This window comes from Parastagonospora nodorum (assembly GCF_000146915.1).
Source record: "Parastagonospora nodorum SN15 chromosome Unknown scaffold_5, whole genome shotgun sequence".
Taxonomy (NCBI): domain Eukaryota; kingdom Fungi; phylum Ascomycota; class Dothideomycetes; order Pleosporales; family Phaeosphaeriaceae; genus Parastagonospora; species Parastagonospora nodorum.
In genome coordinates this window covers 122,622-148,245 of record NW_001884553.1, presented here as the reverse complement: position 1 = coordinate 148,245, position 25,624 = coordinate 122,622, and the positions used below count along the sequence as shown (strand labels likewise).

General features: G+C 52.3%; 15 protein-coding genes and 1 non-coding gene across 16 annotated transcripts; 9 read left to right on the top strand and 7 right to left on the bottom strand.

Annotated features, from left to right (window-relative positions):
• The first annotated feature begins 245 nt into the window (after positions 1–245).
• Positions 246–317, top strand: SNOG_16639. The gene has a single exon. It is a non-coding gene; the product is annotated as a tRNA-OTHER (tRNA).
• Positions 318–1,082: 765 nt separating this feature from the next.
• Positions 1,083–1,434, top strand: SNOG_03396 (hypothetical protein; the record flags this gene model as incomplete). The annotated part of the gene is made up of 3 exons (XM_001793912.1): positions 1,083–1,230; positions 1,286–1,378; positions 1,427–1,434. The coding sequence occupies 3 exons, from the start codon at positions 1,083–1,085 to the stop codon at positions 1,432–1,434; spliced, it is 249 nt and encodes an 82-aa protein (XP_001793964.1).
• A 1,227-nt stretch (positions 1,435–2,661) lies between these two features.
• Positions 2,662–2,864, bottom strand: SNOG_03395 (hypothetical protein; the record flags this gene model as incomplete). The annotated part of the gene is made up of 2 exons (XM_001793911.1): positions 2,662–2,732; positions 2,801–2,864. The coding sequence occupies 2 exons, from the start codon at positions 2,862–2,864 to the stop codon at positions 2,662–2,664; spliced, it is 135 nt and encodes a 44-aa protein (XP_001793963.1).
• Positions 2,865–2,879: 15 nt separating this feature from the next.
• Positions 2,880–3,362, top strand: SNOG_03394 (hypothetical protein; the record flags this gene model as incomplete). Its single annotated transcript, XM_001793910.1, is given in 4 exon segments — positions 2,880–3,043; positions 3,063–3,091; positions 3,132–3,146; positions 3,178–3,362. 4 exon segments carry the CDS (start codon positions 2,880–2,882, stop codon positions 3,360–3,362), a joined length of 393 nt encoding a protein of 130 aa, XP_001793962.1.
• Positions 3,363–3,985: 623 nt separating this feature from the next.
• SNOG_03393 (hypothetical protein) lies at positions 3,986–4,654 on the top strand (the record flags this gene model as incomplete). Its single annotated transcript, XM_001793909.1, has 2 exons — positions 3,986–4,350; positions 4,558–4,654. The coding sequence occupies 2 exons, from the start codon at positions 3,986–3,988 to the stop codon at positions 4,652–4,654; spliced, it is 462 nt and encodes a 153-aa protein (XP_001793961.1).
• A 3,625-nt stretch (positions 4,655–8,279) lies between these two features.
• On the bottom strand, positions 8,280–9,328 carry SNOG_03392 (hypothetical protein; the record flags this gene model as incomplete). The annotated part of the gene is made up of 3 exons (XM_001793908.1): positions 8,280–8,833; positions 8,995–9,038; positions 9,210–9,328. The coding sequence occupies 3 exons, from the start codon at positions 9,326–9,328 to the stop codon at positions 8,280–8,282; spliced, it is 717 nt and encodes a 238-aa protein (XP_001793960.1).
• Positions 9,329–10,014: 686 nt separating this feature from the next.
• Positions 10,015–10,305, top strand: SNOG_03391 (hypothetical protein; the record flags this gene model as incomplete). Its single annotated transcript, XM_001793907.1, has 2 exons — positions 10,015–10,078; positions 10,223–10,305. 2 exons carry the CDS (start codon positions 10,015–10,017, stop codon positions 10,303–10,305), a joined length of 147 nt encoding a protein of 48 aa, XP_001793959.1.
• SNOG_20033 (hypothetical protein) lies at positions 10,161–10,557 on the bottom strand (the record flags this gene model as incomplete). The annotated part of the gene is made up of 2 exons (XM_001793906.1): positions 10,161–10,187; positions 10,213–10,557. 2 exons carry the CDS (start codon positions 10,555–10,557, stop codon positions 10,161–10,163), a joined length of 372 nt encoding a protein of 123 aa, XP_001793958.1.
• Positions 10,558–10,851: 294 nt separating this feature from the next.
• SNOG_03390 (hypothetical protein) lies at positions 10,852–12,192 on the top strand (the record flags this gene model as incomplete). Its single annotated transcript, XM_001793905.1, has 5 exons — positions 10,852–11,052; positions 11,399–11,486; positions 11,557–11,719; positions 11,797–12,032; positions 12,053–12,192. 5 exons carry the CDS (start codon positions 10,852–10,854, stop codon positions 12,190–12,192), a joined length of 828 nt encoding a protein of 275 aa, XP_001793957.1.
• Positions 12,193–13,518: 1,326 nt separating this feature from the next.
• Positions 13,519–15,637, top strand: SNOG_03389 (hypothetical protein; the record flags this gene model as incomplete). Its single annotated transcript, XM_001793904.1, has 5 exons — positions 13,519–13,725; positions 13,781–13,906; positions 13,993–14,024; positions 14,068–14,590; positions 14,972–15,637. 5 exons carry the CDS (start codon positions 13,519–13,521, stop codon positions 15,635–15,637), a joined length of 1,554 nt encoding a protein of 517 aa, XP_001793956.1.
• Positions 15,638–15,727: 90 nt separating this feature from the next.
• On the bottom strand, positions 15,728–16,479 carry SNOG_03387 (hypothetical protein; the record flags this gene model as incomplete). Its single annotated transcript, XM_001793903.1, has 2 exons — positions 15,728–16,029; positions 16,083–16,479. 2 exons carry the CDS (start codon positions 16,477–16,479, stop codon positions 15,776–15,778), a joined length of 651 nt encoding a protein of 216 aa, XP_001793955.1. The 3' UTR covers positions 15,728–15,775.
• A 1,407-nt stretch (positions 16,480–17,886) lies between these two features.
• SNOG_03386 (hypothetical protein) lies at positions 17,887–18,698 on the top strand. The gene is made up of 2 exons (XM_001793902.1): positions 17,887–18,222; positions 18,279–18,698. Exons 1-2 carry the CDS (start codon positions 17,915–17,917, stop codon positions 18,625–18,627), a joined length of 657 nt encoding a protein of 218 aa, XP_001793954.1. The 5' UTR covers positions 17,887–17,914; the 3' UTR covers positions 18,628–18,698.
• Positions 18,699–19,610: 912 nt separating this feature from the next.
• Positions 19,611–20,275, top strand: SNOG_03385 (hypothetical protein; the record flags this gene model as incomplete). The annotated part of the gene is made up of 2 exons (XM_001793901.1): positions 19,611–20,099; positions 20,258–20,275. 2 exons carry the CDS (start codon positions 19,611–19,613, stop codon positions 20,273–20,275), a joined length of 507 nt encoding a protein of 168 aa, XP_001793953.1.
• Positions 20,276–20,314: 39 nt separating this feature from the next.
• Positions 20,315–21,385, bottom strand: SNOG_03384 (hypothetical protein; the record flags this gene model as incomplete). Its single annotated transcript, XM_001793900.1, has 1 exon — positions 20,315–21,385. The coding sequence occupies one exon, from the start codon at positions 21,383–21,385 to the stop codon at positions 20,315–20,317; it is 1,071 nt and encodes a 356-aa protein (XP_001793952.1).
• Positions 21,386–21,711: 326 nt separating this feature from the next.
• On the bottom strand, positions 21,712–23,995 carry SNOG_03383 (hypothetical protein; the record flags this gene model as incomplete). The annotated part of the gene is made up of 3 exons (XM_001793899.1): positions 21,712–21,921; positions 22,127–23,870; positions 23,913–23,995. The coding sequence occupies 3 exons, from the start codon at positions 23,993–23,995 to the stop codon at positions 21,712–21,714; spliced, it is 2,037 nt and encodes a 678-aa protein (XP_001793951.1).
• Positions 23,996–24,420: 425 nt separating this feature from the next.
• SNOG_03382 (hypothetical protein) lies at positions 24,421–25,130 on the bottom strand (the record flags this gene model as incomplete). Its single annotated transcript, XM_001793898.1, has 2 exons — positions 24,421–24,708; positions 24,900–25,130. The coding sequence occupies 2 exons, from the start codon at positions 25,128–25,130 to the stop codon at positions 24,421–24,423; spliced, it is 519 nt and encodes a 172-aa protein (XP_001793950.1).
• Between the last annotated feature and the right edge of the window lie 494 nt (positions 25,131–25,624).

The following is a 25,624-nucleotide window of genomic DNA, read 5'->3' as shown; positions in this document are numbered from 1 at the left end:
GGTACCTAAGCCAGAGATTCTACTGCTATAATAGACTCATACCAAGGTTTCATCGTCAAAATATGCTTTCTGTGTGACAACCGTGGCGCTAATCGTTTCTACTTTTGCTCAAACTTGGAAAGATTCCGTACGCTCAGTGTCCAAACTTTGATCAAAGGTCACTCTTACTCCTGCGTGGACTAAGATATATCCCGACTGCATATATCTACTAGAAAACTCAGCTAGCTTTCATCAAAAGAAATGTAGGGTTGGTAGTGTAGTGGTAACACGCTCTAGCTTTGGCTGAAGTAAGCTGAGTTCGAATCTCGGTCAGCTCATCCTAGCTGCTTGGTACTGAGGCTCAAAGTCTCCAGCATCAAGCAGCTAGCGTCTTTTTGCTTTTGCTGCAACTTCAAGCCAGCCACAGTCATGTACCTTTTGCCCAGCTTGTCATATGAAACCACGAAGCTAAGAAAAGAACCAAAAATAGCGATTGAGCAGGTTGATATACATCTGAGAGACGCTCTGCGTGATCGTGGCGACATGCATGGGAGGAAAATACCGGCTCCATGATGGTTTCCAAACACCGTTACACTGGTATCTCACTGGAATCAAGGTCCCGCATGCCTCGAACATGAGAATGTGATGCAAAACATCCTTTTTGCTCTGGCGGCATTCCAAGCTGTTCTCCCACTCACAGCTATTCTGTTGTCTCCACTGCCTCATCTCTGTCTTTGAGTCACTGTCGTTACAAACAGCAGCTTTTTCTCGCAGTCACCTACGTTTCCTGAGCAACAACACCCATGTACCTTATCTGCTCACTGCGACATGACCGTCCGCATGACCGAGCGTCGATCACGTGCTTCCGGAGCAAGAGCGCCGGCCGCCGTAGCGTGCTGCCCCTCTAAGTATATATACTACCCCTCTCCTGCTTCAGTAACTCTTTTTTCCCTCGCCCATTCAATATTCACCACGCCCGGCACCACCTCCTCGCCGGCCTCAGTGCCATGCAGCTAGGAGCAAGTATTATCCGAGAGAGCCAACCACCACAAGACCATCCTGATGTCCTATCTGGTAGTCTTGTGGTGGTTGGCTCTTAGGAGATGGTTTGGTGGGTCGGTGTACGACAATCTACACTGACCTACCAATCGACACCATCGAAGCACGATACCCCGGGCTCAACTACGCCTTCGCCCCCACCGCAACATCTTCAAGACCACAGATGCCGAGAGCAAGCTCACAAAGCCCGCTGTAAGTTCTCACTGCGGCGTCATTTCCTCCTCTTCCATGACTGACGTGCCGACAGCTAAGGTCTTGTTACCATCAAACCTTCCAGACTGGCTCACATGCGACTATCAAGCTCTACTCAACGAGCCCGCATCTCTGCCGCTCACCACTGGTATGTCTTCTCACCCCTCTTTCACAGTATCTTACTGACACATCGCAGTCTGTTGATCTTTGCCTGGGGTGGAGCTGGAGAATTATACGTCAGCCGGATTGGTTGGCTTGGAACTGGAAAACTGTACTGCGCTGTCACCTTCTTTGCGCGACACATCATCAACGTATTGTTACATTGTTCCACAATCCTCCCTGTTCTTTCTCATGTGATGCTTTGCTCAGTCTACCTGTCGCGTGATGAGAGGCTGTATCGCTGTATCAATGGTTTAAGACTTGCTTGTGCCCCACTACCTCCATCACACGCGTAGTGACTTGCCCACACACAGGCCTACGTAACTGCATACTGAAGTTCCTGTTCAAAGAATATACAGTGAGTGGTATCGTGACTATTTGAGTGGTCTCCCGTCTCTTCAAAATCTGGTAGGAGCGCGCCCGTTGAGATAGAAAGAAAACTACACGCAAAGATCTGGACTTTGCACCCGCAGAGTGCAGTTCCCAGCCTCTAGGCGAGGCTCAGACGTTATTTGATCACAGTTACACTCCAAATTGAACAGAGACGCACATAAAGTTATCGAGAAACATATTCTGCGGCTGGAGCAGCGGCTAAGTGATTGCTTGGGGGCTTCTCAACACAATCCTGATTCACAGAATACCTTGATGGAATGCTCCCGAATCATAGTCGCCGGGATTCTATCACTCGAGGAGCACTCAGAGTTCTTCATTTCATCGTTGTTGCCGAGACTGCTCGTCTCAGTCCTCGGCGGGATACTGTACCGGGTCTTGCTAACGGCCCTTCTCTCCCAGAGATGGGAATCCTCAATGCTGGCGATGAAACGAACGAAAAGTAGTCGATCATTTCCACAAGTCTCAGCGCTCTTGTAGAATTGCAGTGCCGGCTGCGCGCTGGCTTTGCTGCTAATCGGCTACTCGACTGTGGACGCGAGACTTCTCAAACCAGGCCAGCACTGAGGACCGATCTCGTGAATAAGGCTGACAGACTATCCCGCCTATGCAGAAGATCCAATCTTGTAGTGCTACAAAGACCATGTGATGACCGCAGCAACAAAGCCCGCTCAGTTTACTCAGTAAGACGACGTGAACATTGCGCCGACAGCAATGACTGTAGACATGTAACCGAACGTTGCCATAGTCGAAGCAGTCTTAATCCTTCACAGAAAAGCTTACGCAAGCTTGGGTAATAAAATCTCACCACTTCTTTGATGTTCGCGGAGGTCCGCATATTGCGACTGTCAACATCAAACCCCGCCAACTCCAATCTTGAACTTAAACCTTTTCGTCAACACCGACTACGCCCCACCACCCCGAAATTCGTAAACGTCCCCTCGCGCCGAGATCTCGATCATATAATACACAAGTAAAGTGGGAAGGAGGTCAGCAATTCGCTGGATCAGAATACACATACATAACTTTGACTTGGGGTAGCCAGAGTAGGGCTCGCCTTCGGGCTTGGAGCGGCTGACGAACATATTTTGGAGGAGACAATGGACACACAAAGAAGCAAGACCGAGGTCAGCGCCGTAAGAGACTGGATTAGAGTGCTGAAAGAGGTGGGGTATTTGGCCGCCGCAAACCTCGTCCTCCTTCGTACCGTCGAGCGGATCGCCGCAGCGCAGCCACCGGGCCTTCTCCTCTTCGATCACGCCGGGTGACTTGTGATATTGCAGGAAGCGTTGTCACATTGAGCGCCTTTGCTGTAAGACGTCGTCGCCGGATCTGCTACCTTTGAGGCGCAGATGTCAACTTTGCGGGTAAGTCTCTCACCTTGACCACTGACCCCAGCGGCGCGCCCGAGACAGCCAAAGAAGCAGCAATACGCAGCAAACGACATGAGTTATTGGAAGCAGTCTCAACACCTCTCCTTTGAGCCTGACAACGAGCTCAAAGCGCCGTCGTCGGGGACAACACAACTTGCTTACTCTGCACTCAGCGGACCAGTGGCCGCTTGCTTTCACAGAACGCCGTAATAAGTATCGCGCAACATAGCAGTCTTACTTTACCTCGCTCAGAGTGTTCATCGCCCCCACTACGATCGCGGCAATCAAAGGCAGGACTCACGCCAGACCTTGACCTTGGAAGAAAACAAGGCCAGCGCAGTGATACACTACACTATGGATATTATCAGGCTTGTGTTGACAAAACTGGATTGAGACAGCTGTGCCGCTCTGCGCAACAGACTCAAGCCCAGCTTCGAGTCTCAGTCCCAAGTAATCGGCAGTGCAGGCTCAGGAAGGTAAGAGAAGTCAACAGTGAACATCCTCAAACAGACCTAACGAATTTGCAGGGCTTTGATGGCAGCGATACCATGCTTTGAAAGAATGAGGAATGATGGCGCACGAATTGAGCCACCTTTCATCGCCCCCAGCGACCGACGAACTTGTTGTACAATGCTCAGTCGACTCGCGACCTAAGTCTCCGGATCACTCAACCAACATCTCGAGACAAGTCAGCAATGAACATCCTCAGAAAATCCCAAAGATTACGCCGCGCCGATACGGTAGCGGCATCATATTCTGAGGGGCTGAGAGCGACAGCGCATGAACTTAAACCACCTTTCACTGCACTGAGCGACCGTCAATCTCTTTGCGCAATGGCCAATCAACCCGCAACCTCGGTCACCCTCGGCCAACACTTCTCTAAAAAAAACGTGGGTAGGAGGACCGACAAGTGCCAAGTGTCGCCGCTGGTGGGATACGCGTTGTACCAACCTTGTCTCTCTTGGGCTCGGGAGATTCGAAAGCAACAGGGTATAACAGAAGCTTATCTCAGCCACAAGTCCTTCACGCTGCTTGAGTCGGGCAACGACACGCCTGCTCAGTCTCAAGGCGTGAGACCCATGAACGACGACTCAGAGCCAGAATGCTATACAGACACCACTACCTCTACTACTAAGCCAGAAAAGTTTCATGTCGACACTGAGAGCCTGAAGCTCGTGTTGAAACCAGATTTGGCACAGTATGATAGCCCAACGGAGTCCCAAGACAGCCTACAGCCAAGTTGTGAAAGCTGCCCCCAGCGGCAAACACATCGCGGGTTGTGGCATCCGGGACCAATCAAGGCAGGGATAGATTGTTTGACGATGAGTTAAGCTCGCGTCTAAGACAAGCCACGCCCTTATCTTCCTGGAAACTGACAGGAATACCGCTTCGTACTGCCGACAAGGTGCTGGGAAGACATGGCTTCTCGAGACCAAATCGGCTCTCTCCACAAAGGAACAGCAGGCGGCCAGGACACCGCGAGCTGTGATCTTGGAATTTGAATGGGCGTTTCTAAACGACAATCTTTCCAGATCATTGCAAGATGCAACTTTACTTTTGCAGTGAGAGGTACGTTTCCATACTTTCGGGGCCGGTACTTGAGCAACACTGACGAGTTTAAAAGTTTTGCAGCATCTGGCGAAACTCCCAATACGCAAGCCCTGACTATAGGCCCGAGCAGATCGAACGTGCGAATCTCAACGTCAGCAAGCAGCGTGCCATGGTAGTGTCCACCGACATGTGGCATGCCATCAGGCGAGCCTCGTGCGATACAAGACATCCCTCAAAACCTAAGCCTGATACCAGGACAAGGGATCGACACGAGCTTGGTGACAATGTACGGACGGCATGATGGCAAACCGCCAAAGCAGAACTTCGGGTTACGCCTTCCTCGGTGTCTTCATCGGCGGAATGTGACAAGAAAACTGCTGCGACTGTGCAACGTTTGGACCCAACATCACCCCGGAACTTTCTGTCGCCTCAAAAATCATGGTGCCAAGGAGCCGAAACCAACCAACTTCGACAGTTCTATCTCGTCTGTTGCGGGCGAGCTCGTCGTGCACGACTGCGAGTAACGAAGAACACCTGTGGAAGACGGGCCACACGATTTCACTGCCGCGGATGCGCTCTGCAGGCAGGTGAAAATGGAGAGCGGATTTGGACCAGACCAAATTCGCTGATGAGAACCTCAAGGATGGCTCACTTCCGACTTGGCCGAAGCCTATATTTCCTCTTGGCTGAGCACTCGGCAGAGAGCCCGTCGATGATGAACATCGACACGTACATGTGGATGCCGGCGCTAAGGACATGTTTCCGCTGTCGATCCCGAGACAAGACTCGTGACTCTCGGCACGTTCGCCGTTTTACATTGGAAATTCACGAACTGCGAAACCAACACCATCAAGTAAGGCGACTTGACAGCATGTTGATAAGAGCACCCCCGCATGAACCACGAAAACTCGACTGGATCGCAACACTTGGCTCGAAGCTGTTATCAGTGCTGCCTGTCTGCGAGCGGCATAGCGCGTCTCCCGGATTACTGGTCCAAGGAGATCCAAGACTGTATACAGCAGCCAACGAAACCAGCGCCCATGACAAGCTCCAGTGTTTTGAGATTGCCCCAAGCTGAAGCCGGCATGCAAACTTTGCGTGCGCGACAATGCTGTACATTATCTGGGTTGTCGGGCCCTGACTTTGGCAACTACAAACCACAATATTCTCGCAACAAACCCGGGGAATTGACAAACTCATCCTGGGGTGCAACAACATGGCATCGTCTCCATGCCATCTCTTGGCCCGAGATACTGTATTAATCTTCAAGGATAGGTGTTTTGAAGCTGTCTTGAATAGCTTCGTGGAGTCGGCAGCATCATGGCATGTTCCATACTTTCAGTCCCGGAGATGACACGCGGCAACAAGAGATCCAACACAACGCGATTCCCAGGTCTCTTTGCTTGCAGTCACATCTTGAATGGTACCCGGGCAGGGTTCGACAGCGCACAGGAGATGTTGATCGCCTTCGACTGCATGCGATAACAGGGTCCACTTGTTGAGTGAAGCAGCACGATGCTCGCCTTACGTCACCTCAAATACAGCGGGCAGCTGTAGCTGAACTTGTCTGCCTGTGTCCGTGTACCCTGGCGCAATGCCTCACGCATCAAGATGGCAAGGCCGATGCGACCCAGGATTTGAACCACCAACCAGTAATCTAGCAGCGTCGAGACGGCTTCAACCTCACCAGCTCAGAACGATCCGCCGCTCGAGACGCCATGACTTTCGCCACGCGATCTCATCACCCGAGAGAACTTGCCTGGCCACAGCATGGACAATAGCACTTGCGTTGCTTGCCAGCCAGCGAACCCATGTAAGCCGAGGAAGCTCCTTCGCTTTGCAACATAACAACCTTGTCAGTCTCTCAGCATTGAACGACTGCATCCCTTGATGTCGAACTCACGAACCTGTCCTCTCAACGTGGACTTCGGCAGCGACCTAATGCGACGCACGATCTCAGGCCGGATCCAAATCTGGCCTCTTTCTTTTCAACCCAGGATTGTTCCTGAACGCTATCAATACCGAGAGAGGATTTGGCTCGCCGTACATGCTGTTTCTGATGACAACGAGAGCGAGTCTGGCAAAGCAGGCGATGAAGAGGCGAAAACTCAAACAACTGCCACCGTGTCACCTCTCCGCCATCATAACGGGCGACTTCGATCGAAATAGATGAGGTCTTAAGCATTCATAAGCTCTGGATAGCCGTGTGTCGACTAGATTGTCTCCCGGATAATACAAATTTTCGTGAAGGCCAAGTATAACACCTGGATGCGCCGACCATCCTCTCAAGATGGATGCTGGAATCGACCTGCTATGCGTCTGATCTCAGCCCATGCACACGTCGGAATGAATCTTCGAAACCCCAGGATTGTCTCTAGAATGCTCTCAACACCAGGGAGGAGACGTCTTCTGAGTTGCATGCCATTGCCATGACCAACAGCGAGGAGGGAAGCCAAGCGTCTCGTCGCCTCCTGTTGGCCGTGCCCATCCTGAAGATCTTGAACAGACACAGACTCTGAATAGCCTTGCGTCAACTGATATGCCTCCTGGACACCTCTCTCGTTGGGAAGGACGGTATTCAACACTCGATTGGCTATGCCCTGGCACTGGATCCGATTATCGACGACGAAGTGCTGATGGCACCAATGGCAGGCAACTGCTCTGTGATGGCCGCCAGGGTCCAAGTCATTGTCCTCATCTACTACCGAAATTGCGAAACTATTCGGTCGTCTCCGGAGACGCTGGGGAAAGCACTATCAAATGCCAGGAAGTCTGCAAGCCAAGTCCAGAGTATAAAATGGATACTGTTGAATGAGACCCCGGCAACTGTTCTTCGTTTGCCGAAAGATCCAAACCGGATGACAAACATGCTCGTTGCCGACTGGCCAAGGGCCCGCCATGTACCGAACAGCATCTCAAGCGACGCGAATGACTGTAATCTCTGAGATGGATGTCGTGGAGACCAATGCTGAACTTGAATCGACATAAAATTGGCTCCTCGGATGTTTTGTCGCCCACCGATGTCTCCTGAGCCAAGAGAAACCACGCTTAAGCAGATCAAACATGGATGCAACTGTAGCATGAAAGCCCATGTGCATCCAAACTATCACAACCCAAACGTTTCCCCAGACTTCAAGAGTATGGTACCAGCACCGACTTTGTTTTGAACTTGTTGGCATGCGCGAGCTTTCCGATGTGAGCTCGGTGCAGGCACCAGAGTCTCAACCCAGACTAACATTTGTCGAAGAACGATGATAGACGAATTGGATGTCGATCGCGGCGTTGCATGTAATTCAACATCTTGCAAAAGCTGCCATACTTTGAACGACGAAGTTGGCGGTTTGCTGGCGAGTACTTTGACACGCCCAACTTTGGAAATCGACTGGTAATCACACTGGCAGTGGTGTTTGGGAGAACCACCCCACTACTTTTTCCGACTTTCGGGAGATCGAGGTAGCATCCTGTGGGTGATGACAGGGAATGAGGAGACGGAAACTGTGCAATGTCATGTTGTACTTTCCGCTGCGTCTTGTTGGGTGGAACGGCACTTACAGGCGTGGCGATGGTAAAGTCCGATCAATCGTCAGTGACTGTCGCGGAGACTGTCGCAGAGACCGTCGTGAAGACGCTACATTTCGATAATGTGGGCGGCGTACGAGGTCGTCGATTTCTGATGATTGGAGGCAACAGCGCCCATGTTTCACAACGCACAGGCGTCTCGAGGAACGATGTGATGGCCAATTTGACGGCGCTGGTCCATGCGTGCGATCGTGTGCGACCGAAACACCAACGGCACTGATGCAAGAACTCCGAAATGTTCCTACAGGAATTCCAAAAGTCCGAAGTGGCGGGGAAGAAGAGCGATGTATGGGGGATGTGCAACAATACTCGAACCTCCATTGGAGTTGGCCAGGACGAAGATGCAGCGCGAAATAATACTCGAACCTCCATGGGAGGCCAAAGAAACGGTGATTGGGGAACAGGAGGGTCACACGGAGACCGCGAGTCGAGAACTGGCAGGCTCCACGATGCAGATCGAAAGAAAGAGAGAGGGAAGAAGGGGCAAGAAGATGTTAGCGATACAACCCTGCCTTCGACGAGGCATGTGGTTGAGCTGTTTTTGATGGTACCTGCAGAGCCGTCAGCTGAAGTTCATATAAATACCAAGGACGCCGATCTTACGAGGTCGACACCAAACGGAAATCATCCGCAAGCGTTCAGCATTGCTTTTCAGGTTGATGGTGCCTGCAGAGAGTCAATCAGGGTTCATAGCCCAGGACACCAAACTTACCAGGTTGACGCCGGAAGGGTACCATCAGCAAGCGCTCAGCATTGCTTTTTGATGATATCTATTGTGTGAGGCTACGAGATTAGTGCTGTCTTCCAAAGGCGACGATGTGTCGCGATTGGTGTTAGTCGAAGATTGAGGGGGTCGAACAAATCGAATGATCAAAAGCTCGGAGTCGATACTCCCATGAGCTGAGCGCCGCAAAGTCAGGGCCTTACCGCATCTGAGAGCGACGAAGTCGAAATCGATGCAGAAGCACCGGCGCCTCATCGAGGACGACCGGCGCGCCGGGATGGAAGGGTGCGATGCGTGGAATATGGATAATGTCAGTCGGCATGGTGCCGGCGCCTCACCAAGGACGACCAGTACCAATGCCACGGTCGAAGTGCATCCAGTCGAACAGGATATCGAAAGGTTCCTCACGAATTCGAAGCTCGCTTTAGTGCATGGAAGCAGAGCCGTGGTCATCAAAGACCGAACGCATTTGGCGTTCAAAAGGCATCGCCAGCCAAAGCCGCCAGCACAGCTTGGGTGTGAGTTCTCAAACTCCATCATCTCTCGACCGCCACGAGACCATCAGTAATGCGATAACCCAACAGCCGACGTTTCATGGGGTTCAGACAGGGCAGCAGTCTACACGCGCCGCGCCAGACACAGATCTCAGCATTGATGCGCACCAACACGCCAATGAGATCCCTATGGCCACTGACCTTTTCCTCTGCTGCTGTCGAAGCCAACCGGTACATGACCTTGCTGAGGAAAGCCAAAGCAATACTGTGGAATGTGTTGGAAGAGATATGATGAGAGCGAGAGATCCCACGGGAATATGATCTGAAGCTCGAAAGTCGACACGCAATGGAACGCAAGACCGTATGACGAGTGATGAGGTACGGGGTCGAAAGAGATGGAATTTTGGAGTGCGTTCTGCGTAGGAGATGTTGCGTTAGAGTCGACTTAAGAGATGGACCATACTTCCCTTCTGGTGTCTCTCAGACGTCTGGATCGACGGCTCATTCCTCCATCATGCCCCTCGTGTGCCGTGCGATTCCGAAGATATCGCAGAGGGACCCAAGAGACACACTGGATTGTGAGCCACACCCCCATGAGACTGGTAGCCACCAGGCCTAGGTATTGGCATGCCCCTAGGCGGCAGAGCGTCGTGCTCATGTTCATCCATCGACGTCCATGGGTATACACTGCTGCCCCATTCGTATGACATACGGCTCCGAAGATGTCGCAGAGGTACCCGAAGAGGAGGCAACAGCTCCTACCAACTTCCGTCTTTGGCTCTGGTTCTGTGAGGAGCCCGAGTGAACATGGACGCTTAGCGATGCGGGTTGAGAGCCGTTGAGCAAGAGGGTGACAGCCGCTCAATATCTCCTCTCGCGATATGGTATCCGGCGATGAGTCCGAGTCAAAAGAAACCTGCTTGCAGCTGTCGCATAGAAGCCCATGTGCATTCAGGTCCTCCTTTCCCACATCCTGCTCGAAGTTGTCGACCATGTTTGCGACAAGGCATGCCCAACTCTCATGGTGTCTGTCGACGAGACATGCGATGAGGAACATGTTGTATGACAAGCCCGCCGTCATGCATTGTGGTATATCCTCCGCAGTCATATCGAATGAGGGGTTTTCGGCGAGATATCGTTGGATTTGGCAGCGTGCTGATGTGCGGGGTAGGATGTGGTGTTGCGCAAGTCTATTGACATTGTGGCTTTCGAGGAGTTCCGATCTGCTTAGATGCTGTCAGTCACGACTCAAGGTGCGAAGGCATGACGGTCAAGACTTACATTGCGACTTGAGCACCTGCAGCTTAGTCTGGAAGGCAGGTGCTGCCCCTCAAAGTCGAAAGGTCTCGACATGCATTGCGGGGAAATTGTCGGACGTGCTGCAGAAGGTCAAAGTCAGCAACCGGTCAACGGCTATGATGGTGTTGGCGATGGGGGTGCTCAGCATACCTTGAGATATGCGAAGCCTTTGCGGCGCCGTCAAATGCGCGCAAAGCTCGCTATCGCTGCCGCTGTCGTGGTTGCGGAAGTCAAGGACGCCTGTGGTCAGGAGGTCAGCACGCGCTCGCCGTCAAGTCAATGGCTTTCAAAATGCAGGAGATGCTTACTTGGATGCCCGAGATACTCATCCGCGCCTTGTTTGAGTGGTGTTGAGGGGATGATGCCGCCCTTTGGCGGAGCTGCGAAGCCGCCAACACGTCGGAGCTTGCGGCGGCGACGACGATGCGAGGGCAGTCGGTAAACTCAGCACAGAGGGTTCAAAGACCCTGGTTCAGCTTCTCCTGGAGTATGAAGGCGCTGCAGACGAATGTGGTGGCATGCGTTAAGGGCGAGCTGCAGGAGTTGCGAGGAGAGAGGCACTACCACGCCGCCCAAAACGGGTGCTACGACTCCAGGAGGAATGCGACGAGGATGAGAAAGTCTCGTTCTACGAGATGAGCCTGATTTCAGAGGTCTACGACGTGGTATGGTGTGGTGGTGGTGGGGGTGAGGGTAGTGGAGGGGCTTGGCCAAAGCGAAGTTCGCGATAGTCCTTTGGTGTTGACTTACGCCAAAGACGAGACGGCCACCCTCGCAGCTTCAGAACTCTACAACCACGAGTCCGATCGTGACCGGAGTACGCGGAATGGAATCCTGGCATCATCAATAGCCAGCTCCTACATTTTTGGAAGCATGGTACACTGTGTTGGTGGTGGCCGTGGTCCGGGCACCGCCGCACAGTAAGGTTTCGCCAGCCCGCAGCTCCAAGCGACAGCGTCCAGCCCCGCCATTCCTTGGTGACGGCGGACTGCTACAGCACGGCGGCCGTCTCAGCAGCGCCAGGGCATCTCCAGCGACTACATACCAAATCTCTCAACCGCCTGCATTGCCATACAACAGCCCTCCTCGGAATCGACACGCCCAAAAGCTCTCCACCGCTCCGAACTCGTCCAAAAGCTGCCCAACCGAGCCCCCCTCTGACCCTCTTTGGAGCCCGCAAAACCGCACGCACAAACAACTTTCCAGAAGAGGGACAGGAGCAGAAGCCCCTTAGTCAGTATGAACACAGTCAGGGAGTGAGGTGGGAGGCGACATGGCTGATCTAGGGGCAAAATGCGACTACCGGCAGACACCGCGGACACCACGCTGTTTCGGCAGCTTCCCACAACGAGCACCTCGGGCATCCATGCTGGGCGCGTACAAGCACGAATGAGTGCGATCGACAACAGCAAGGAGCTGAACTTCTGTATCCTGGAGGTATAGCGATTGACATGAAAAGAGATGACCTAAATGCACGGCGGGCATCCGCAACAACCCCATAACAAGCATCAGACGGGGGCAGGCGCGCGCTGCGCGTTTAACAAGGTAACAAAAATACAAGCTTGATACCATGTAGGCAATGCGCTCAGCGAGTGACGTTTGGTGACGTCCACGTTGTGCGGCATCGCAATTCAAGACAATGACAGCAAGGTAAGGAATGTAGTACGCATGCTTCCGGAGCTCTACGATTGACGAAAAGGTTCGTGTTGTATCTGGCGGGTCAAATTCCATGCAAGTGTAAGTATACATGCACTATATCTGTCGTCTGATATGTTGCACTCGATTTTCGACTTGCGCAGCGATGTTATTGGTGCATCCAAGCTTGTAGCACACATAGACGCTCAAAAAAACACCAATATTTCCACTTTCCTAAATCTTCCTCGTAGCCACCATAGCTTCCTACTTACTGAAGTCGCGAGAACAAGCTACGTCAACACGGGCGTCGGACTATTGAAACCCGGCTCAAAGGCAATATACCCTTTGGCACATGCACAACTTAAATCTAAATCAAGAAGAACAACCGACACTATAATCTCTCCGAACGCTAACGCTCCCCGCAAGTCGTTAAGACATCCTTGCCAACCTCAATGAAATCGCGTCTTTCGGGCCACATGTAACCATAATCATGACAGGCAATCCTGCTACCCGGGAATGGCACCTATGGAAGACAGCCCCCCCTGGCGGCGAAGAGGGTTGACTAGAGCGACTTTATCCACATAAGCTATGTTCACGAGCCATATGACAGGGGCATGTTTCCCTTATAACAACCTCCTGCGATCTATGTGATCGCTCTTTGCAAGCTTTCGCAATGCGGTCTCACGCCTTCGCAGCACTTGGTCTTCTCGTCGCAACTGTCAACGCAGCACTTCAAATCGTCCCTGGAGCAACATGGACAGCGGCAAGTCTAACAAGATCAAATAGTATGTCGCAAATCTGATTGAGATCGCAGACAAATACCGGGCAGCACATTCAAGCTCATGGCGGTGGCATGCTGAAGGTTGGTGATAAGTGGTACTGGTACGTGCATTCCATCCGACCGACTTGCAGACTTGCTGATTTGCTCAGGGTTGGCGAAGACAAGACCAACGGGACGGCATTCGTCAACATTAATTGCTACTCATCCACCAACCTTGTCGAATGGAACTATGAAGGCGCGTTGCTGTCGCGCACGGCGTCTGGCGATACTGGTCCTGGGCGCGTCATCGAGCGACCGAAAGTCATGTTCAACAAGAAGACTAATAAATACGTATTATGGATGCACATCGACAGCTCGAACTACGGCGAAGCTAAGATTGGTGTTGCAACTGGCGATAGTGTGTGCGGAAAGTACACATACCTTCGCAGCGAACGCCCACTTGGATTCGAAAGTCGCGACTCTGGCGTCTACGTCGATGACGATGGTAAAGGATACCTCCTAACCGAAGACGTGAGTTCAAACTGCTACTTCTGCACTGGAAATTTGCCATGCTGACTACTTCCAGCGCCAAAACGGCCTACGCATCAACGAGCTTTCTGACGACTATCTCACAATCACCCGCAACGTGCACACCTGGGCCGAGAAATACGAGTCTCCTACAGTCGTCAAAAAGAATGGTGTATACTTCCATGTTCGCATCCGCAACTCACCGGCCTGGAACCCCAACGATAATTACTACAGTACCGCCACCTCACTTAGCGGCCCTTGGTCCCGCAGTGGAAGAAGTTCGCAGACTCCGGATCTAACACGTATGCTTCTCAAACAACATTTATTGTGCCTGTTTGGCGATAGCTTCATGTATATGGGTGATCGTTGGTTCAGTGGCAATTTGATGCGGAGCACGTACATCTGGCTACCACTTAAGATCGATGGGACGACCGCGAGCATGAAGAATGCAGTGAACTGGGTGTTGGACCCGAGCACTGGCAGTATGAATGCTGGGCCCGAGGAAAAGCAAGCAGAGGGCGAGTCCGGCACATTGTCTAACGGCGCGAAAGTACAATCATGCTCGAGCTGCTCGGGCGGGAACGCTGTTGGGTACATCGGAGGCTCGACTGGAGGGGCGGTAGTATTGGCGAATGTGCAGAGTGCATCGAGTACAAGGACGACTTTGAGAATCAAGCATTTGAATGGTGACAACGGTCAACGAGTGGCAGATGTCAGTGTCAATGGGAAGACGCAGAGGGTGGCTTTCTTGCCGCACGGAGGAGGTGATCCAGGCACGAGTGTGGTACATGCGGATTTGAAGCAGGGAAATAATGAGGTCAAGATCAGTATGCAGGGAAGTTGGGGACCGGACGTGGACAGGATCATGGTGCCGCAGTCGTGATTGATGAATAGGGTGGACATGCTTGCAGGGTGAGCTGAGGACGGGCACTTAGGCATATGTAAATACAAATCTCGTCTGCAAATAACCAGATCGTTCAATTACGTATTGAAAAATCTTCCTTCTCAACACGATCACAGGCGCGAGGACACATGCGATCGAACATTGCCCGCGAAGTGCTGCTAGCCCAATCGGGTAAGGCCTAAGCTGTCACATAAATACTATCTACTGCGGCCCTCGCAGTCACCACGACGCCACCAAAATGCCTTTCTGGACGCGAAAGCCGAAAAAAGGCCCTAAGGAGCCCAAAGCCACTGTAATGCCATTAAATGCGTACAAATTTGAACAAGTATACTCACATGCACGCAGCCCGAGCAAAACCAGATCAACTCCGGCTTCTTGAAGCTCCCAGGCGAACTCAGGAACGAAATCTACTCCTACGTCATTTACCCAACTCTGCGATCTATCACCATCGCCATCACTCAGAAGCGCAAGGCCCGCCACTTTTCCGAATCTGTGCTCAACCCTGGCGTCTTCCGCATCTGTCACCAAGTCCGGGCAGAAGCCATCTCCTACTTGTGCTCCGCCAAGCACCTCAAGATCTGTGGCTCTGACGCTGCTATCGCCTTCTTTGACGTCCTCGGTGATGGAATCCGAGGCGTGAAGCGCATATCAATTGCGCAGCCGATCCGGCAGGGTCGCCCTCTTCCGCCCGAGCAGATTGACATGCTCTTCTACTATCTCGACCAGGCTGCATCGCTCAAGTACTTCAAGATAGAGATGGGCAAGATCGGCGCTCCATACGGCTGGTCGAAGGACATCATTGGTGAAGATTGGGTGTTTTTGGAGAAGGTGTCGGATTTTGTCAAGGAAAAAGATGGGATGAAGTTCATGTGGGAGGCAGGCGCATATGACTCTCGCGCCGTAGATAAGAATTGGGTCCTTAGCCAAACCGCCAGGGCCAACGGCATCAGAGAGCTACTGGGGATGGACCATGAGGGTTGGGGTTCTGGGGACGTCATACGCCTTTGGTAGGTAGAGCTAGAGGTATCCAACACCAAGATTTGCAGCATCACAGACTTCATGATACCTTGTTAATATGCAGGCACGATCAAGATCCATTCATTCAGCATCTCCGAGACTGTATTGAGGCTATCCAGGTTCTTACATGACTTACGCCAACGTAGACGCCGGTCTTATCATGATGGTGGATGTATCAGTTCCCTGCAACCCGTATTTGCTCAAATCCCAATGTTCGTCGTGCTTCGGTTCGAATTTTTCCCTCAAGTACAGCGGCTTCCCCATCTGCGTTGCTTCCAGGAAGCAAGGAAGCCGCGCCTCATCAGCTTGTTCGGTACCCCAACGGATCAGCATTGCACCTGCGCCTCGTCTGTAGTGCTCTGGATCCGTTACCAAGATGTGCAGAACTGTATCGAAGTCAGCATACGAATGCGACAGCTAGGTCATCCACTAAACTTACAGAAGAAGGGCTTTGTCCCCATGTATTCCCATCTCACCCTCGCCAAGAAGTTCCAAAAGTCCTGCACCGCCGGTTTGCCCTCCTCATCTGGCCCAGGCACTGGCAACGTTTTTCGCACCTCCTCTTCTGTTCGCTCCTTCTTGTTGATGCGCCACTTTGCGGCGGCGATCATCTTTCCATTGAGGATGTCAGTATCGATGACTTTGAGGTACACGACATCCTTCTCCTTGCGCATCGATTTGAGGTTCTTCTCGATGAGCTTCTCTGCGTAGTCGGGTGGTGTGGGGTTAGGCATGAGGATCTTTGTCATGCCGCCGCCGCCCGCAAAGGCACCCATTTGGATGCGCACAAACTCGGGAATGTCATGTTCCTTGCAGCGGTGGATTTCGAGTGGCATTCTGGCGAATTTAATCCTTTATGTATTCTGTTTGAACGCCTACAGCATGCTGCGGACGTTTCGGCCTTATACACTTCGATTCCAAGCCCCTGCTAGTGGCGTCGTGGTAAGGCTACCATTTCGAGCCTGGGGCGGGCGCTGACTGCTCCGCACCAACGCTGAAAGCAACAATTGCGCCCTTCGTTCTCGCTCGGCAACCGCCCTCATTCACTATTTGTAAACTCTCGGGATCTCGCTGCTTGCGCAGACGCATGGCGAGCTGCAATAATGAGTCAACGGTGTTCATTCACACGAGGCTTGAGACGACTGTGCGCGACGTTCGCTCCTGGCCACGTACCCGCTATCCTCGCGCGAATATCCCCGTTTCATCCGGCTGATACCACGACGCTGATGATGTCGAGCATACTATGCGCTGAAGCTCACGTGTCATATCATCTGGGCCTTGGACCGTTTCGACAAACCCCACGCAGAGTAGCGACGCTCGGAGTGTTCATGCATGAGCGTTGTCTAATGTTGTCAAACGCTGCTGGAACGGAACTTCCGCCGCTTGCCTGGTGGATCTGGACTTCATGTACGAAACACGATGTGACTTGAGATCCGCTGAACACTACAGTCGATCGATCGCGATGGTCAGCATCTGAGGATCGCTTGGCTCGAACCGAACACCAGTGAAGGAAAACAGCATATCATCAACAAAGCTGCAGCCCTTGCAAGCATTTGACATGGTTCACCCTACCATGCGTGGCCGTGGCCACATTCGACTTCAGTGATTTATTTCCAAGCGTCCTGCTTGTTCTTGGCGAAACACCTTTTACAATGAGAAACAAAACTTGAAGTCCTCAGATCTTGCCAAGCCCCTCAAGATCCTCAGAATGCCGAACACACCGGTTTTCTCGGGTCCGGGCATCGTCATCGGGGAAACTCCGTTTATCTGGCTCCATCATGTTCCACCCTATCCAGGTACATCCTTCGAAATATCGTCGGCTGCAGTTCCATGGGCCATCTCGCTTGGTGTCTGCATGAACCACCGGTCGATCTAGACCAGGGATCGCTGCTCAAACTCGATCGCAGCCTTACAACCAGCACACAATGGACTTACATCTCAGACATGAGATACTATTTAGGGCGCCGCATGACGTTTGAATGTGTAACTCCCAACTCTAAAGAAACTTGACAGCTACATGCCATAATAAGCAATGACAGATTGCGTCTTTCTGCAAGTCATGCTGCGTTACACTCCGCGGCTTCCATAAGAATGTACTCCGACCACACTCTTCACCCTCCAGCTGGACTCTATCGTCTTACTTCATTTCGTTGATACTCAGGCCGGACCTGACTCTGAACTTTTTAATACATTCCCTAATATCCTAATAACATTACACTCAACACCGCCAAGATGAAGTCCTTTACCCTCGCTGTTTTACCTACCCTTACCATGGCGGCCCTGACGTCCATTTCCCAGAACGATGTCATGGGTGGAGGCGGTTGCAAGGCCATGACCGTGCTCTTCGCGCGCGGAACCACTGAGCTTGGCAACATGGGCAGCGTCGCCGGACCTCCTTTCGTCACCGCCCTCGGTGCCATGATGGGTGGCGACATTGCAGTGCAAGGTATCGCCTACCCTGCCGACGTCCCAGGCTTCCTAATTGGCGGCTCAAAGGCCGGAAGCGCGTTGATGGCGAAGATGGTTGGGCAAGTTAGAGCGCAGTGCCCGGACACTAGTTTGGTCATGGCTGGCTACTCGTAAGTTGTTCCATGTATATGCCATATCTTCAATCCATGTGTTGAGTCCGTATCAGTCAGGGTGGTCAGCTTGTACACAACGCTGCAGACATGCTTTCTGCACAAGATGCTGCGTTCGTCAACAGCGCAGTCATCTTTGGTGACCCAAACAACGGCAAGCCCGTTGGAAAGGTTGCCGCTTCCGACACCATGGTCGTCTGCCATGCAGGCGACTTGATTTGTGCGGGACAGGCTGTTATTCTCGCGCCACATTTGACGTACGGTATCAATGGCGCTCAGGCTGCAACTTTTGCTATGCAAAACATGAGGGCGCCCGCCGCCGCAGCTGGGGCTGGGGCTGGGGCTGCTGCCGCCGCAGCAAAGGGTGCGAAGAAGGCTACAAGAGCGGTCACATTCGCCGCTTAGGATAATGTCAAGCGTTTTCTGTAATGATTTGATCAGTTCCTGAGTTTCACAATAGCAACTTGTAGATACACACAACATCAGAGTCTTCAATTGATGTGATTCAAAGCTCAACTACAAGAACTTCACCTCGGAATGGCCCTCAAATGCGCATCTCAATTGATGTAAATATTCTTAGTTGTAAGTTAATGTGAACAGCCATCAGCAATGACCACCTGAACAGCCATGGGTTTTACATCACGACTCGCACGTTCACAGCGTCCTTCCTCATCAAGCCTTCAATCGCATGAGTGTGGATTGCTGCAGCGCCTACTGGAACGAAATGTGACGTGAACAGTTAGTTAAGGCGCGCATGAAACATTGGGTGCGCCACATCAAAGATCATGACTCGCGGAGTTGAAACAAGGCGACTTCACTCCATCCTAGGACTTCAACTCTGTCCAGCCCATCAACCCACTTCTGATTCTGGAGTTGTGAAATCACTTGAGGTGATCTTTCTGTATTTTGCATTATCCGGAGTCGCTGGACGGGTGGGGTTTAATTACTAGGGTTAGAGCACTGCGCACTCGTTGCGCTGATGTTTATGTCGTGAGACAGGACGTGAATGATTTGGGAAGAAATGGTATGGAGCTACAACCAGACAAGTGCCCCTTTAGGTGTTTCTTCAGGGACTTAAATTTGAGTTGGTTTCCTCCGAAGCGGCCAATGTAGGTTGAATTTCGAGCTGGCGGGATGTCGATGGCAAAGAACAAGGAATAATCCTGGCAAGCACCACCGTTGACAAAGAAGCAAGATTAGTTCTTTGTACATTTTTTCAGTCAAAGAAGCGCTTCTCGGTAGCGATTCTTAACAATCAATGCCTTCGAAGTACAACAGTTGCGATGTTCTGTCAACATCGTCCAGCCTTATTTCCCTGCATACCTGTTGAAGTAAATTCCATTAATCACTACTGCCAATACAGCCTTAGCAGAATGCCGACTAAAATCATGTCAAAAGCCCTCTTATTCTTCAGCCTCGTCTGCCACGTAACATCGATGTCTATTCGATCAGAAAAGACATCTCGTGACACAAACTTGGGGAAGGGATCCTGCGCATCCGCCAAATTACCAACCGAAGAACAATTCGTCAGTGGCTACACCAAAGTATGCGATACCTTCATCGAAGGATATGGCATGCACCGAATCAAACACGACGACCCGTTACGAGCAACGATCACATTAACCAACGCCGATGGCTCCACTTCTGAATGGGTGTACAGGATCTCCATCCAGAACGACAAGAGCTCCGACAGACACGACATCGATCGTACGACATGCAAGAACCAGTTCCAGGAATTTCTGGATGGCAACAAAGGTCTTGATGGTAGCCAGGAAACTGGGCTAGGCAAGACGTATTGCGTGGTTGACGGGACTGGCGGAGATAGAATAGGTACGGAACCCAACCGCCGTCCAACCGCAAACCATGGGCAAGGAAAGGTATGTATGTCGGGCAAAGGGAAGTCGTGGATATCGGGTTTGGGAAGTGACGGGAAGGCCATGATGACATTTGAGAGCTATAATAGGGCCAATGGGAAGCCCAATGATCCTTCTGATTGCGGGAATATCCTATGCTAAACACTAAATACCGAAGTCAGCTTGTTCACCAAGACTGAAATATCTCTCGAGAAATCTTCGAACTTGTTGCAAAGTGATCACTGCTCAAAACCGCCCAGCGCGCAGCCTCCTCCTGACTCAGACTCGGCATCGGATGTGTGGTCTTGGTCCATCAGAGTGTCAGTGTCAGCTGTTGACTCGGGGATGATGGGGGCCTCAGTAGTAGAAGTAGTTTCGGCGCTCATAAGAGCATGCAATAACGGCGAGAAGCCTGTGAACCCGCCCTCTAAACCGCCCTCTGCATGCACCGACGAAGAGGAGCCTGTGAAGCCACCGCTCTGCTGCTGGCCTTCCTTGTACTCGCGCGCAGCAACGATCCTGCCCATGTTCTTGCTCACCCACTTCTTCGGAGCGAGCTCAGGATGGGCGGAGTAGCACACATCCCCAGCGCTCTTGTGCGAAGACCCGCAGTCTTTACACACAGATCCGGCCTTTGCGATGTTCTTGGCCATACCACTCGCGGAATCAGCGGCTGCCTTGGCTTTGCGTGCGCGCTCAAATACGGTGTATGAGTCCTTAAATGCTTTGTCGATGTCGGTATTCTGGAGGAGGTCGGAGATCATGGTGTCGAGCGAGACGGGAAAGTCGTTGTAGATGTCTGCGCGGCGATGGCGGCAATACACTGGAAGGACCGGGTCGAGGGCGATGAGGAAACGAAGAACCATCTCCAGAGGCACAGTGCTGAAGCCCTCTTTCTCCATGGCGGCGAGCTGGCTCATGAAGGCGGTGGTGAAATTCTCGGCGGATCTGAAGCTGGCGGCGTTGAGAGTATGGAAGGCACTGTAGACCTTTATGCGAGCCTGCGCGACGTGGAACCTGAAGCGCTCTTTGATGGCACTGAAAGCTTCTGCTGCGGTTTTAGCAGCCTTGACCGCCTTGAACTCAAAGGTCCAGGCGCTGATGGTGAAGATGATGGTGTTACGCAATGCATCATCAATGCGGCTCCATTCCTCCGAGCCATCGTCGGGCTTAGAACCCTTGACGATTTCGTCTCCAGAGATCGCTGCCGCGTAGCTTCCGAGATGGTACTCCCACTGTCGAATGTTGTTGCCGCCGCCCGACAGGCGAGGCACGCCGTTGGCAAAGCGATCGTCGTTTATGAAAGCCATGGTGGAGATTGTGGCAGGCAAGGTATTGATTCAGTTTGGGAGTAGCGATTGTTTGATGTCATGTTTGTCCGGTGGCTATGCGGTGGGGACGGTGCCACGCTAGCCCTGCTGAACCCACATAGGCTAGTGCAGCATAAGGTGTGAATGTCCGCATTGTTGTCTTCTGCGTCAATGGAGTTGTATTCGTGAACACATATGCGAGATTAAACAGAGAGATTGGAATGCCAATGGTCAGAGCTAGATGATGTCTGTGAGGATTCGGTATGTATCTCAAAGCTGAAAGGCTATCGAAGATATTGAGGACACATTATCATACATCAAGCAGATCAGCTCGCCATTGCATCAGCATGCCTCGGTCTCTGAGACTCCTGCATCCTAGACGAACTGCTCGATCGTGCTTGACTCTCCTCCAAGCCTTCCATGAGCGTTTGGTTGGGCAACTGAGATTTTGGGTTCCGAATCTTGGCCTCTGGCTTTGGCGGGTGTTGAGATGGACCTGGCTTGTAATGCCAGGGCTTGTGTCCAGTGGGTATTCCCTGCATGGGATCCAGAGAACTACTATATGAGTCTTGTCGCTTTGTGCTTTGCGCAGACACGGGCGGGGTTGCAGAGTTGGAAGGCGCGTGACTGCCTCATCACGCAATTTCTTCAGTCTCTGAAACTCTGCTTCTACAGCTAGATATTTTTCAGAAAGATCTTTATCTCTTGAAAGATCTTCCTGGTCTTGATTTGTAATCTGACCTCTGGTTTCATTAGGATCATTTGAATTGGCTGCCTCGGAAGAGAGGCTGTGGAAAGTCCCACACTAGGCCGATTTGCATCCTGTCCCAAGTTGAAGGAGACGCAGCGCGACATTTGATTGGCCACGGGGAGGGTGTTATGTGGTCGAGGGGCTGACCACGCGCGGTGTTGTTGTTCTAGTCCTACAGTATTTGAGCGTGACAGCTTTGAGGCAGGCAATGAGGTCTCGCGTGAGTTGGGAGACGCATTCGTCAGGAACGCAGGGGGATCGCTGCTGGAGGAAGAACTGCGGTACGGAACGCTCTCGACGCCGCTATCATGTCGCGTCGTCTTCTGAGAATCATCGTTGTGCCTAGGACTCTCGGCATGCTCATTGATTGCCTCTGGAATCGTTTCACCAGCAAGCTTGGACGCTGCCAATGAGCTCCGTCTACGAACGGAGCCAAGTGGCCGGCTTGGAGGAACTGGACTGGGATTTGAATCAACGAACTCAACGGTGTGTCCTTTGCGCAAAGGTACAGTGCTGCATATCGTCTTATCCTGACTGTTTTCGGTCGTGCTGGACGTGCGAAGGCTTGATGGACGCCGAGGAGCATATCTTTGCGGGCGCTTGGAATTGATAGTTGTTGCGTCTGTCATATTCAATTCATCGAAATCCGGATGGTGAAGTTCGCGGCCGGAGTAGAGATTGGGCCTGCGTTGTTGTGATTGCTGCTGTATCGTGGGGAATTGCTCGCTGGACTGACTTCGAAGGCTCGATATGTCGTTGTATGGCGCGAATGAGGTTTGAGAAGAGACAGGGCTGGATGGTATTTGCTCGTAGGAGAAACCGCTCAAGGCACCTGACATATAAGGTCCCGAGAACATGTGTGCTGGTCTGGTCGTCGAAGCCGGGACATAGGCACCATTCATAGGCATAGCTTGTTCCGTCCATAACACGGGACCGAAGCCAACGACAGCTTGTTGCTCGAGGCCTACACGCGGGAGTATGGGTTGAGCTCGTGATCTCCTCGAGGCTTGGGAGGCTGATCGAGATAACGATAGGTCTTGCATCGACTCCAGGCCCAGATATGGCGCTGCCGCTATAGATGGTCGCCTTCTTTCTTCTTCCAAACGGCTGTGCACATCTTCGATTTGCTTCTCTCTTGACTTTTTCTCAGCCACGAACCGTGCGATGACTTGGCCAATCATGTGCCTGGCGGGGATGGGGACAAATGCGCCAGGTCGGTGCTTTGGCGAATCTATGCCATTGACGATGGCTTGGTAAGGACATAGAGTGGTTAGCTGCTCTTCGGTACAGCTTCGCAATTGTTGACCGTCACCAGCCCAGCCCATGCATGTTTCGAGTACCCATTCTGGGTACTTCTTTGCGCACTCATGCGCTTTGCTAGTAAGCAAGGTATACAAGAAGTACTGAACATCTCGAACGCTGGCGTCCGGCCTGGGCAGATACTGAGGATGATTATTGTGTCGAGCTTTCTTGACGCGAGACGGGTTCGTTGGAAACGGGAACTGGTCGTTCGTGGACAGCGAGGTGGTCGATGGCGTGGTAGCGGAGTACAAGGTACTGCCCGAATCTGTCGGGGAGGTTGGCCTAGGTGTTAAGGGCCTCAAGACAGACTTGAGATTCCAGTGCATCGTGACTTTGCGCATCAGATGTGGTATTCGAGCTTCTATGATGGCAAAGGGATCACTGGTGATTGATATGCGGAGCAACACGGGGTTCTCACATGATAGTGCTGTGCTGTGCGATACTGTTTAAATAATTGCACTAGTCCATGCGTACCATGGTTGTGCTGGCTTGCGGCACGGCGGGGCCGACCCAGCCACGGAATAAACCTCCTGTCTATCCTCAACCTCCATCTCCATCACCATCACCAGCCCAGAAGTCACCGACACCATCCAGCCTACCACATCACTCATCATCCAACGTCCCCTGCTGCCTTGGCAGCCTCCAGGGAGGCACGATTCCTGCCTCCCTTCTCGCACGAAACGCCGCTTCTCTCTCCTGCTCCTGTCGTGCGTGCTCCCTCAGCGTCGGCCCAAAGCTGTCTTGGTGATTCCACGCTAATGGAGATGCCGGCACGGTGGCTCTGTGTGCGAGCTCACTGCTACGTGATTGGCTGGCCAAGCCAGGAAGCGGGCCGAGCAGGTAGACTCCATTGCTGTCATCAGAACGAGCCTTAGCCTTGGTATTGCGATAGTGAAGGTAAATCGCTGTGGCAAGAAGGATTATGATGCCCAACATGAAACAAACGCCAGCTGCCACTAAGTATTGCCAGTTGCTATGGAGCTTAGCTCCATGGTCTTTTGGCGGTGAAGAGGTATGAGGCGTTGTTGGCTGGGTTGCCACCAAAGAAGTTGTTAATGCCTGAGAAGGCGGCGAAGAGGAGGAAGGTGTTGAAGTAAGCTTCAAAGAGGAGATCAAGGCCGACGAGAGCGATGAGGAGGTGACGGCCGATGTCACCGGCGAGGAGAGAGTGGAAATCAAAGTAAGCGGCGACGAAGTGGGAGTTAAAATTGGCTCCGAAGTTGATGATGAGGCAGCAGCTGACTGCAAGGTCGAGGTAAGGGTGGCGGCGCTTGTGATGCCTGCTGACTCAGGCCCATTAATGAGCGCAGATGTGACGGACTCAAGAATGGTAGAGGGAATCGTCTCCTGGGTTGAAAGAGCAGGCAACTGAAGTGAAGTGTACAGAAATGCTCGGCAGCGCCTAATAAACAGGGTATAGATGCGATTTTGGTCGTTTGCGTCGCAGGCTTTGGAACAGACATCGGCGTTGTTGCGCAGGTCCTCGAGTTGCGGATAGTCGCAGAAGCAAGCATCGTAAGCCTTCTGGTCAGAGATAGTAGGAACTACGCCCATGCAGTGCTCTTGAGCGACGATAAGAGCAGGACACCGCACTGCGCAAGGTGCAACTGCCGTAAAGTCGATGGGCCTGATGATATCTTCGGCCATGGTCATCGTCAGCGCGGTAAGGACGAGGAAGAGTGCGAATTGCATTTTTTTCGATCTTTAAGGAGCCCTTTTACGAGGCAAGTAAAGAGTTGGGTTGTAATTCGACGGAGGGGTAGCGTAGAGAGACGGCTTTGCAGTTGAGCTTCTCGTCTGTTTGACCGCGTACACGATCACCCTAGTTAAAAGTGGGTCGGACGCTCTTTCCTGCGCAGCAACAACAGGCTCGTTGCTCTCGATACCCCGCTCTCTCTCACTGTCTGTCTCTTATCCTCCCCTCATCCTTTCAGCCATTACATTGCACGGCCATCAGTTCTTTTCAAACGCTTGTCATCCCCAGCTCCCGAGCCACCCTAGAGGAAGCAGCGACTACTAGATACGCGAGAAGCCTCCCTTTCGGAAGAGCTCGAGGACTACGAGGCGAGATTGCGCCTTACGCTGGCTCAAACACTCCGCCTAGCAAAGTACGTCTTGGTCTTGCAACCAGTCTGAAGCGCTCGAGAGTCCGAGAAGTCAGGAGATAATTGCTAGCCTCTCTGCGA